This window comes from Hyalella azteca, unplaced genomic scaffold, assembly GCF_000764305.2.
Source record: "Hyalella azteca isolate HAZT.00-mixed unplaced genomic scaffold, Hazt_2.0.2 contig15830, whole genome shotgun sequence".
Lineage (NCBI taxonomy): Eukaryota > Metazoa > Arthropoda > Malacostraca > Amphipoda > Hyalellidae > Hyalella > Hyalella azteca.
Genome location: NW_025945665.1, coordinates 32,384 through 43,837, shown reverse-complemented (window position 1 = coordinate 43,837; position 11,454 = coordinate 32,384). Strand labels below are relative to the sequence as shown.

At 37.3% G+C, this 11,454-nt stretch overlaps 1 protein-coding gene across 1 annotated transcript in view; it reads right to left on the bottom strand.

Annotated features, from left to right (window-relative positions):
- Nucleotides 1-381: 381 nt before the first annotated feature.
- Nucleotides 382-11,454, bottom strand: part of LOC108671487 (neuroligin-2-like) — a gene marked incomplete at its 3' end in the record, with an annotated part of 29,857 nt that continues 18,784 nt past the window's right edge. The window contains exons 5-7 of the mRNA XM_018159040.1: nt 8,884-9,164; nt 1,294-1,518; nt 382-513 (exon numbers count right to left, since the gene is read on the bottom strand). Coding sequence (XP_018014529.1) covers nt 382-513; nt 1,294-1,518; nt 8,884-9,164 — 638 coding nt within the window. The remainder of the gene's footprint in view (nt 514-1,293; nt 1,519-8,883; nt 9,165-11,454) is intronic.

Below are 11,454 nucleotides of genomic sequence, written 5' to 3'. Positions count from 1 at the left end.
TTAACTGTCCTCTTCCTGTTGTTAACAGTCGAGCAACTCAGGCACCCGCGTCCTCTCCCCTCCATCCCTCGGCCGTTTCCATAAGGTTAGGCGAAGACCAAGACGGAACGGCTGCTGTGGCTACAATCAAAATTACGCTTATGCTAGATCGAATACTACGTGCAACAAATCAAGCAAGTGGCACGTCGCAAAAGAGTAACGAGCACACTCAGTAGAAAGACGTGTCAATAATAAAATCGCCGCGTCAGCAAGAACGAGACGAGAGAATGGGAGCAACGCACGTGCAAGGCAACAGAGCAAACAACAAGCAATCGAAGAGCTCTTAGGCACCACACAACCTGCTCTCGTGGATGCTCAGTTAACACATATTACGGATCATACCTGATGATCTGCGTCGTGGTGAGCGTAGACGTAGACGTAGGTGTCGGCACGCTGGCTCAGCACGGCTGCCGTGCGTGTCATGGGAGCGACAAATCCACCGTCGCTGAGAGCCTCGACCGCAAGATCGCGCACCTGGTGAAAAAATCACAGCATCTGTCTTATTAGAATAAAAACTACGGACATGTACTAATTATGAAATTTATTTGAGAAATGAAACCATTAGCAGGAAATATCTTATGAAGAAGTGACTCTGAATATGCAACACGGGGAAATGAAAAACGGTAACTTTTACAAGGAAATTGCCGTCTGGATGAGAATTACCAATGCTGAGCCCGAAGAAAAAATGTACAATAGAATTTGTTACGTAAATAAAAAAATAATTTGTTGGTGTGGATAATTATTTCGACTATTCAGCGACTCGATTAATGAAGGAAAAGGCTGACTCGACTACTTATGGCGCCTCGCTTGAAAGGCTAGTTCAACTATTCCGTAACATGGTTGAATAAGGGGAATAGTTTTCTCAACCATCCCATGCAACGAATGGATGAATAACTGGAAATATTATTTCATCCATTCCATGACCGGAAAGATACCGGATACAGTTAACTCGATCATTATATATCATGAACGGATGGTGAAACAGGATATTTCAGTGATTACGAGCTACGGAAGAATGATAGAAAAAATAGCCTCAATTTTCTCAAGCCACAATGAATGAAGGGAAGGTAACCAAACTAATCCATGCCAACATTAGATACTGGGGGAGATTAACTGGATTCGTCCATGTCCAGAATATATGACGAATGAGGTAAACTCAATTATTCCTTGTCATAAAATAACGATGGACCCAAAGCTACCTGAATTATTCTGTTCCTACTTTATGAGAGGAAATTTAACTCAGTGTTTCCGAACCTCGATGGGATGATGAGAAGGATTTCCCCAGTCCGTGTACTCCTTGCACATGGCTAAATATATCTCTTGGAGATGGTGGTCGTAGGAGTTGCGCACGAACGTCCTGAAGATCCTGTTGCGCTCCTTCATGTTGAGTCCCTCGGTGGCTTGACGGTGTGTCAGCTCCGGATAAGCGTCGCCCTCTGTCACTCCCAAGATTACGGACAAGTTTCTGTCTTTCAGTTCCTGTAAACCAAATTAAAATAGATAGAGATTTATCTGGAGCATGAAGACACGGACAGGTTTCTTTCCTCCAGTTCCTGTGTTGGAAATCAAAACAAATAGGTAGAGATCTATGTGGTTCATGTAGGCACCTACAGGTTTCTGTTTTTCAGTTCCTGTAAACCAAAATAAAATATATACGTAGAGATTCATATGATGCATGCAGCCACGGACTGGTTTCTGTCTTTCAGTTCCTGTGAAAGAAATTAAAATATTTACGTGGAGATTTCTTTCCTTCAGCTCCTGGAAACCAAATCAAAATAGGAGTATACACTTGTATATTTATGTAGGAAAGTCACTTTTTCAACGACTTATTTTCAAGAAGTGAGATAATACAAATGGATTGATGAGAATCACACAGTGAACTTTTAGCTTCAGATGAGTTAAAGAATCGAATCATTTTCCATATGAAAAACATTGAGGGATCACTTTCTGGTTTTCGACTTCCTGGCAACAGGAACTAAGATTTTTCGGTGAAGGATTGTACAGAACGTATTAAATATATCAGATATTAGTGTGTTATAATGTCCGTAAAGTTGAAGAAAAAGTAGGTGGGAAGCGTGGAAAACATATCGTCTAAATTGAACATTTTAAACACTTAACCGAATAAATGAGATGTACTATAAATATTTGTTGTCAGCAGAGTATTGAAAAAATGATTTCATCTCCAGAAAATAACGCACAAACAAGGAAGTAAAGTCGCGCTATTAGTTACTCAAAAAATGTTTCCTCTCTAGAGTTAGTAGCTTTAAAGCTTAGCGTAAAAAAAGTATGAGTGGAAGGATACAATTTTTTCTTTTCAAGAAATGTATTTGTGTTGGGATAACTAATGAGAAAAAAATTTTGCTTTTTCATTCCTCCTCCTTGTACTGTAAATTTTGAAAGGAATTATCACGATTGAAGCTTAGGAAGCCAGGAAGATAGCTAAACATTCCAGATAGAATTACTGCAGGGAGATAATTTATCAACACTTCCCTTAGAGACGTTGGAGCCTAGAACTGACTTTAACCTCTGGAAAAGTTGTAAAGGCATGAACAGGCGAGAATCGCAAAAATGACATGTAAGCTATTTTGTACGCGAAGATTGGTGGGAAGATATCATAATGTTGCTCAATTATAAATAAATAGGAATAGTTGTCAATCCGTGCTGTACGAAACCATACGACCCTTTGAAGAACATCTGAGTAATTTTGAATATACTTATATTTCCAGCTGATGTTATTGGAGTTGAGTAATTATCCAAGAACCGATCGTGTGCAAATTAAATATGCCATGCTACATATATATATTTAGCATACATTCAGTGAGTACTGTGGGCGCGCGGGTGAGATCGTTCGTAATACTTTGGCGTCTGAAAATGTATTCGGGCCTTATACTATCGAAACTTAGGCAGGACTATCGAAAGTATACGTAGCGGTCTAAGTACACGAAGCGACCGTATTCCCAGCTAGAAAAGCCGTCAGTGATTGGCTGACGGAGTTTCGAACTCGTAAATATTTGTGGTATCCTGGCCTCCTCAGGTCGCCTTCGTCCCCGGTTACACTGGGAAGCATATGTTACATAGATGTTTTCATCCTCGGCATAAGCATGTGGTCTCAACACCAGAACTGCGGCGGCGAAGGCAGTGTAGAACTTAACTAAGGTACATCTGCTTTTAGTAATGAATCTGCCTAATCAATGTTCTTCTTTTGCTGCGTTCGCGTTAACGTACAATCAAAATGGTTCCGAGTTCGTAACCACGGCCCTCGATCAATCACTGACGGCTATATTTTCATGCTAAACCCACGAGTCACATACAAAATCATACAGCCGCCAGGTGTACTGAGGCCCCCACCGTGTACCTGAACAAGTTTTTATAGTACGTTTGTCCCCAGTTAGTCAAGTTGATAAAGTTTGTTCATGCTTGCCCCTAGCCGCCATGGTTAACGGTCGATTTACGTATGTGCTATCATTCCAGACATCAACTATTTGTAATTAAATCATCGTCGTTAATACAGGTGGAAATTTTTTAATCTTGAATTCCTGATTCAGTTGACAATTTTTTATCAAATTAATTAAGTGCGAAATTTCAGTAATTATAAATCAAATTTTGACGCTTACCGCCGTACAGCGCGTTTGCAGCAAAAATAACATATTATATTTAAGCAATTTTACGTTGTTATTATTTTTAATTTTCGTCACTCATTCATGTCAGCAATAAATTAAATTCAATTTAATCTTGTTGAATACAGTCTTATTCCGCAGCAGCTTTTCGTTTGAGATTTAGAAATGATTTGTTATCGAACCAGCCATATTTTGATACATGAATTTGACAAGCTTTGACAAATTATTGCTATTAGTTCGTCCATTTGTAAGCTCTCAACTCGATAACCAGTAAATTTATGACTAGATATGATGATATTTTATCTTGAAAGTCATCCACATAATTTATAGGTTGATTTTTTTAACTCGAATACCAAAGGCGATTTATAGAAGCCAATTCTTCATTACAGACGGGTAAAAATGGTCATTTCAATAATTTAATGAATAGTAAAAGAAACAATAAAATGAACGTTTCATTAAATTATTTAAAGTGAAGTTAAGCGAATAGTTTAAATGAAGATCGACTGACTGAATTATTCATGAATTATAAACGCTGAAAGGGAATGTTATGCAATATTTGGTATTGCTATAGCTTCGAGTCTGAGTCACCTCTGAAAAACGTCACCTTGTTAGCCACGCCTTTAATTGCACTGTCATTGCGTTGTCTCCGAAGTTAGAACCCGAAATCATGTCAATGTGATACGAACAAAAGCGAATTAACGGTTTATATATTTTTGTATTTATTTGTATATGAAGTTTAATAACATAGTTATCGTTTATCGTTTTATTCATCCTTCATTAATTGGCGCTACGAGCGCGCAAGCCGAGTTGGTGCGACCCGGTGACCTCAGCAAGATAAATAATAATTCCTAATCCAGTGTTTGTATCGTATGTCGTATCGTAGTTCCAGCATAAAACTCCAACATGGAAAATAATGTGACTTAAATTAGAAATAGATTTTTAAATTTTGCAATCAAGATGAAAACTGGATTCTGAGTGAAGTGGCTGTCAAATCTACATATAAATGCACAAATACAACTTCTTTAATCTGATCTATCAATCAAGTAAAATCTGATCTTTCAGCTAACATTTGGTTTGTAATGAATGAAGTGAGAATCAGTTACTTCAGTGGAAAACAGTCGTTATAATCAAAGTTGAACCGACTGACTTTGAATAATTTTAAGTCAATTCAACAACGACTGTTAGAATGAGAAGTGAATTGGTTTAGGAGTTTATTTAATTATGTTACTTAGTTCACTTAATTACACCATGACTTCGACTATAATCTGAGTTTAGGTGTTGATGGCTAAATCATATCAGAGTAGTTTGAGAATAAGACGAAAATTCAGTGTTATAAAATTTTATTCTCTGAAATTATTCAATTTTTAACTTGTGATCAGTGTTTATTTTTTCATTTGATTACGCTGTTATACTCGGGGAAACAATTCTTTCGCGAAACAGGATATTAACATCATGCCTTATTTGAAATTTTTTACAGAAGGTCTTGAAAATCTTCTGTTCTCCATCTAAATTTTGTGTGTATCGCGATCGTGCAAACGCTCGTAGACAGCATCTCGTGAAGTTTCCTTGATTACTGATCGGTGATGTAGGTTACGATGCATGTCGTGGAGAAATTCTGCACTGAACTTTAAGATACATCCAAAGACAATGAATCCTCCTACTTGCTGCCAAAAACTTCATCTTTCTTACGATATTGTCACAATATCACCCAAAAATTACCCAAAAATGATGTGAAAACCTTTGTCAAAAGTATTGATTTCTCCTTGGCCACGACCACTGAACTCGAAGCCTGGTCACCGTGCCAAGAAGTTTCTTGTTAACGGAAGAAGTTGAGTGGAAGAGGACGAGTTTATTTTCCATCTTAACAAAACAAGTAGAATAGAATCCTGTTTATTTTGAGCAACTCATCAGCAAGGATGGAGCGAACGATGTGCTTCATATTCTTCAGTGAGGAAAAATACCAGACTTTCGTCGTCTCTCTGAGATATTTTCGCTGTCTCCGACGAAGATAAGCTACAGAAAGAGAGCATATCAGTTCTTATTGCTGACGTTGCTGAGATTGCTGAAGCGACAACTGCTGACGAGGTTAACATTGCTGCTGCGACTGCTGTTGATAGGCTTAAAATTCTCTTGTGATTGTAGTTAACCTAACCGCACTGCAAACGCAAATTTGTTAAACGTAGCTGATGCTGCTGTTGCAATAACAGTTGACAAAGATGAAGCTGCATTCGTGACAGCTTTAAATGAGGCAAATATGGCTGCTACTGCATCTTTATAATGTAATGTTCTTCTTGTGTCGCGCTCACGTTAGTCACAACATGCCCAGACCCCAGCATGCGGTTCATTACTTGCCAATTGTTTCCTTGTGTTGAAATTTCTTCATGCAATAGTCGCCACACCAATCACTTCTTTAATCCAGTCAAGACTTGCTACGCCCTGTCAAGTCCTCGAAAAAATGCTAACAAATCCCTGACATGCTAACCTATAATACAAGTCAAGAGCTCGACGCGTTCTTACTTGTCAAGTCCTACCTAATGTCCATGCATGAAAAGGTCTATCCATAACAAGACATGTCAAGGCCTAACTCATGACATGACTTGCCAAGTCCTAACTTGCGTCAAGACGTGCCAAGCCTGAACTTATGTCATCAAGAGTTGGCAATTCGATCCGCCTACAGAATTTTAGGCGCGAAGGATTTTCTCGGCAGTTTCACGAAGGCAACTTAGACGGGAACTTAGAATTAAACTTACCAAGTTGATAGCTCAAATTCGGCAAAGTAAAGCCATAAATTTTGCATGAGGCAATATATCGAGACGCTAAGAAATTAGGGAACAAACCCACAGAGCTGAGATGGCGGCTCTAGAGCGACGTCAAACTGCAGCAATAATTCATTACCCCGACCGACATCGATTAATAATGTTATTTTCGCGTGCTTCGTGGCAGCAATTTTGGAAGAGGAATATAAAATTATCGAAAATATTGGTTAGGTTAATGGGTTAATGTAATTCACGATTATTCCTTCGCACCATTAATTTTCATGAATACTCACAATCAAAGACATGCTGTATGCGGGCTGAATGTTCAGAAGTAAATATTGCTGAATAAAAATGTAGAACTAATCGAATATACGAATTCCACCTGAATATATAATTCAGGTGGAAATGAGTTAATTGGCGACAGGATACCTATTTAAATTTATGCCTAAATTAATGTATATTCAAAAATTCATTTGATCTAAGTAAATTCAAGGCGACGATATATTCGAAGATATTAAAAACAACGAATTTTTACCAATGCAAGGGACACAGAATTGATATGAAAAAATGGGTGAGCGGATGAGTTTGCCAGTCATTAACTTTTTAAAAAATCAAATTGAATTGAATAAATATAACCATTTTTAATTAGGTAACCATTGATATTCGTTGAATAAATCTGTCATTGAGACCATAAACCTCGGCCGAGCGTGTACACTATCAAGCCTCCCATGCTGCGCGATACCGGCATCTGACGTGACGTTGACTGGCACTTCGCTCGGCAGTAAACTTGGGTTCGGAATTGCAGTTAACGAGATTCACAGAAACTACGGAGAAGATACCGGTATGAGACTTCCTAGAGCTTTTCGAGCTTTCATAATAATTTACGAGATGGTATATCCGCTATCAACTGGCACTTCATTCGTTGAAACTCCTATATTTTACCCATATGCAAATGAATTTTTTTATACTAACGATCAGCGTTCTGTTGTTCAACAGTTTTCATGCATTGCAGTCAATTTTCCGGTTGATAGAAATCGTGAATACGCACACAATTTAAATACATAATTTTAACCTATTTTGCCCATTTTTGCGCCAGTTAGAAGGAATATTCATGAACTTTTTCTATAGATCGATAAATGAGTATGGCCGTACGTTAAAATTGCAAGCCATTTATTTTTTCTTCTAGTTTCAAATGCAGCCTCAACGAGAATCAATATTACGTATTATACTTGAAACCTCCATCAATTTCCCACCTATTTTATATGAATATAAAATGTCCCACCTAAAATAATGAAAACATGCACTACAAATCATGAACAAAAATTAACATTTAGCTTCTAATTCAATATGTTATTGCGTCCTAAAGAGAAAATGGCTATAATTATCTTTATGAATGTTCCAAAGTGAATTTTTTACCCCACTCGCAGTATTATTTCATCCCTTACTTGGCGTTATTTCTATGCTCTTGTAGACAAAATAATTAATTCCAGAACTCATGGCAGTATGACTGACATGATAATGGTAATTATCTCATAGGATTCGAAAAGATTCAATTTCTTAATTGTGCCACTCAAAACCACATTAGTTTCACATCAACAATTGTTCTCATTCAGAATTCTAATGAATTCATTGAATTCAATTGATCGAGGAGCTTCGATTATGCAATTTCAAAAATGAGCATTTGCTACTGTCGTCATATTCGGAATACGGTATTATTTATACAGAATTTCAGATACAAGCTCGTAATTAATGTTGAGCTTTCGAGTAAACTTCTTCATATATGTGAAGTTTGTTTGTGCGGTCAATAGGATATTAATGCCTGTAGATGCCACTTCCGAGTCGTCCTTCAGCAGGCATAGGACACCATTAAATATTATTCAATTTGACGCCAATTAGCATTAATTGGGATCTGACTACAAAAGTGCCCTAGCTGCATTGCTATTGCTCACAATAACTAAGCCCAATTCTCGTAAACAAGAGAGCTGGAATTAGACAATCACAGTATATAGTTTCTGTTTCTGTAGTAATTTTTCGTTACTATGCATATTATACATACACATTGATTTTCTACGTTAAAATGAGCCTATGATCTCTCGCTCATATAGAATGCCAATCTAAGTATTATTATGCTATCTCATCTGATGGCTCTACATGATGTTGAGGTTTCTCTCTTAATTTTTTTTCCATTTGTATCTATTTTCCTATGACAAGTACGAAGGAATTTTATCATTCCTAATACAATTGCCATACTTACCTTCACTCATTCCCCCAATCTCATTGTTATCACCATTATCGTTCATTCAAATCTCACGCCCCATCTCTTCTTTTCTCACCCAACGCTCCCTCCCACTCTGCAACATTAGCTGAGCTCTGCACTCACCCTTAAGCAATATCTACTCGCCCTACCCATATTGTCTTATCATCGCAGTAACGTAACTTCAAACCTTAACGCCACTCATCATCCCTCTCACCCTTGCGAGCCTGATCCTGTAGTCAGCGGTAACGACGACACCGTCGACGCTGGGGCCGAAGAGTGAAGCAAACTTGTACTTGGGGAGCGGCGCGTTGACGAGCGTCTGGGCGGACAAGTTCCTGAGACACACGATGGTCTCTGGGTGCTGCTCCCTCAGATCTGAGGGTAGGGAGCAGTTCAGCGCCCGCGCCAGGCGAGCCGTCACAGAGATGCCATCTTGGACCTCAGCCCAGGAGCTCAGAGCTGAGCCTGACATCAGGATGGCCCGGTGAAACAAACCTAGTGGAAAGTTTCCATTAGAGTTTTAGTTAGATGTTTTTATAATTGCTTTTAAGACGGAATGCCTAAGAAGCTCCTCCTTGCCTGTTTTAGGTAGATTAAGAGTGATTTTAAAGGAGAAAAAATTCAAAGTGAATTGAAAATCCGAAACGTGAGGATATGATGATAAGGAGAAGATCCGAGAGCGATTTAGAAAACAGAAAAGAAAGCAGTAGTTACTACATAATTGGTATCCATTACTACTATCCACTGCAGTGGATAGAAGAAATTTACGGTGTTTACAAAGGAGCGAAACGTACGTCTTGCAAATGTTCACGTCATTCTGGCAGCATTAAAAACGAGAACAAGCTCTATCACAGCGGGTCCCTAAAATTCTTCAATTGAAATAGAGCAACAAGGAAAATTAATAATTCATGGCACCAAACGCTGGCTAACAAATTATCAAGAACCTAAAAAGCTATTCCCAGAAATTCCATTAATAGTTCAAACGAAAAGGACTAGTCTACTTCATTTTTTATGTGCAATTGGAAGCTTTAAACCTAACATGTCTCCAAAGTCCTGGTTAGGTCCCAAAATAGCGATACAATCCTATGTCTGCTCCGGACTTCTTGATTTACTGGACGTCAGCAAATTGTTGCCGTGAAGAAGTCAGAACGATTTTCGCCATCCTAATGAAGCCATCCGAGATAACGGCAAAAGTTAAACCGGTTATCACAGATACGAAAAGTTATCCAACGCATCTTTTGATTCCCGATTAGCCATCACTGGACCCTCTGTTCGTATGAATTTGTTGAAGGATCTGTGATAGGCATGTGATATAATTTAAAATGATTGCTAATCTAAGGTCTTTATATAATTTAGTGAGTCGTGGCAGCATCCTCAAGTGAATGCAGAGTGCCGAAGCTAAAGTTGTAATAGAGCAGAGTTCAGGTTTAAACTTGGTGCCATCACGATTTGGTAAAGTTCTAGAACTGAGCGTGGGGCCTGAGAGTAAATTTCTTGAACGTCGCCTAGACTGGAATTTCTCGTTAAATAATATCACTTGAAAAGGTTTTTAATAGAGAAGTACGAATAAGTTATACTGTGGTATTCTCGGTATTCTTTGCTCTATATCTATCATTATATCACACGAAAACTCGCTGCTTATGTTAAGAAACACATAAATGCCTGAATGGAATTTTTATTACACTAATAAAAATTTGTTGATTGGAAGTCTAATTGGATATCTTTAACGTTCAATAATATTGTAGTACATGGTGAATTTTCTATCATTACATTCACTATTATTCATGATTTTTTTAAAACTGTTTAAAAAATTTATCTGGTAAATTTATCCATAAATATAAAATTATGCTTTTCAATGCTTCCTATAACTTAAAAATGAATATTGATCTATTCAAAGCGTCGGTAATATATTAAAATTCCTTCATTTAACCTGGATTTTGATCAACCAACGTCATCAGAAGAATTTTGTTCGTCCCTGAAAATTTAAATCAATGAATTATCTGACCAATCACCACCAGTGTTTAAATACCAACTTTAGCGAACAAATTAGCCAATTACATTCAGTTTTAACAATATGAAAAAATAATCTACTAAACCATAATATAATATAATATAATATAATATAATATAATATAATATAACATAATATAATATAATATAATATAATATTTAATACAATATAATATATTTTACACAAATATATAAAGATTATGAAAACAGTATTAATTCTACGAATAATATAATTGTACAGTTATTTATAATCCGATAGAAATCATTTAAGTAATTTTGATATTAACTGAAATTTACTCTCCACGATTAGTCGAGAATTATAGCCAGAAACTCGGTCGTAGCGTCGAATGTCAGGCACCCGGCAGTTAGCCAGCCACCCCATGCATGCATAACAATTAGCTTGCAAATTGAAGGCTATTGCATTCATCCAGAATTATTCCGCGGGTCGTATATTATCGGCTACATTACATGCAATTGCAATCATTCTCGTGAATGATTGCAGAGCGTAAATCATCGCACACAAGCCGAATCAGTGGATAAGTTAACGTTTTAAACCGAAATTTTTGCTTAGTTGATGGGCAAAGCAGAGCTGCTGCATGTGTGTTTTATTGTATAGTTACACACGATACAACACGATAATGATGTTTGGAACTGAAGTGAATTTTTTTTTACAAAGCCATCCAGAATAAAACTGGTCGGTAAATTTTTGCAATCAAATTTAAATTGTTCGCTGAAGCCGTAATCTTCGTAAAAGTAATTTATTTACATTTATTAG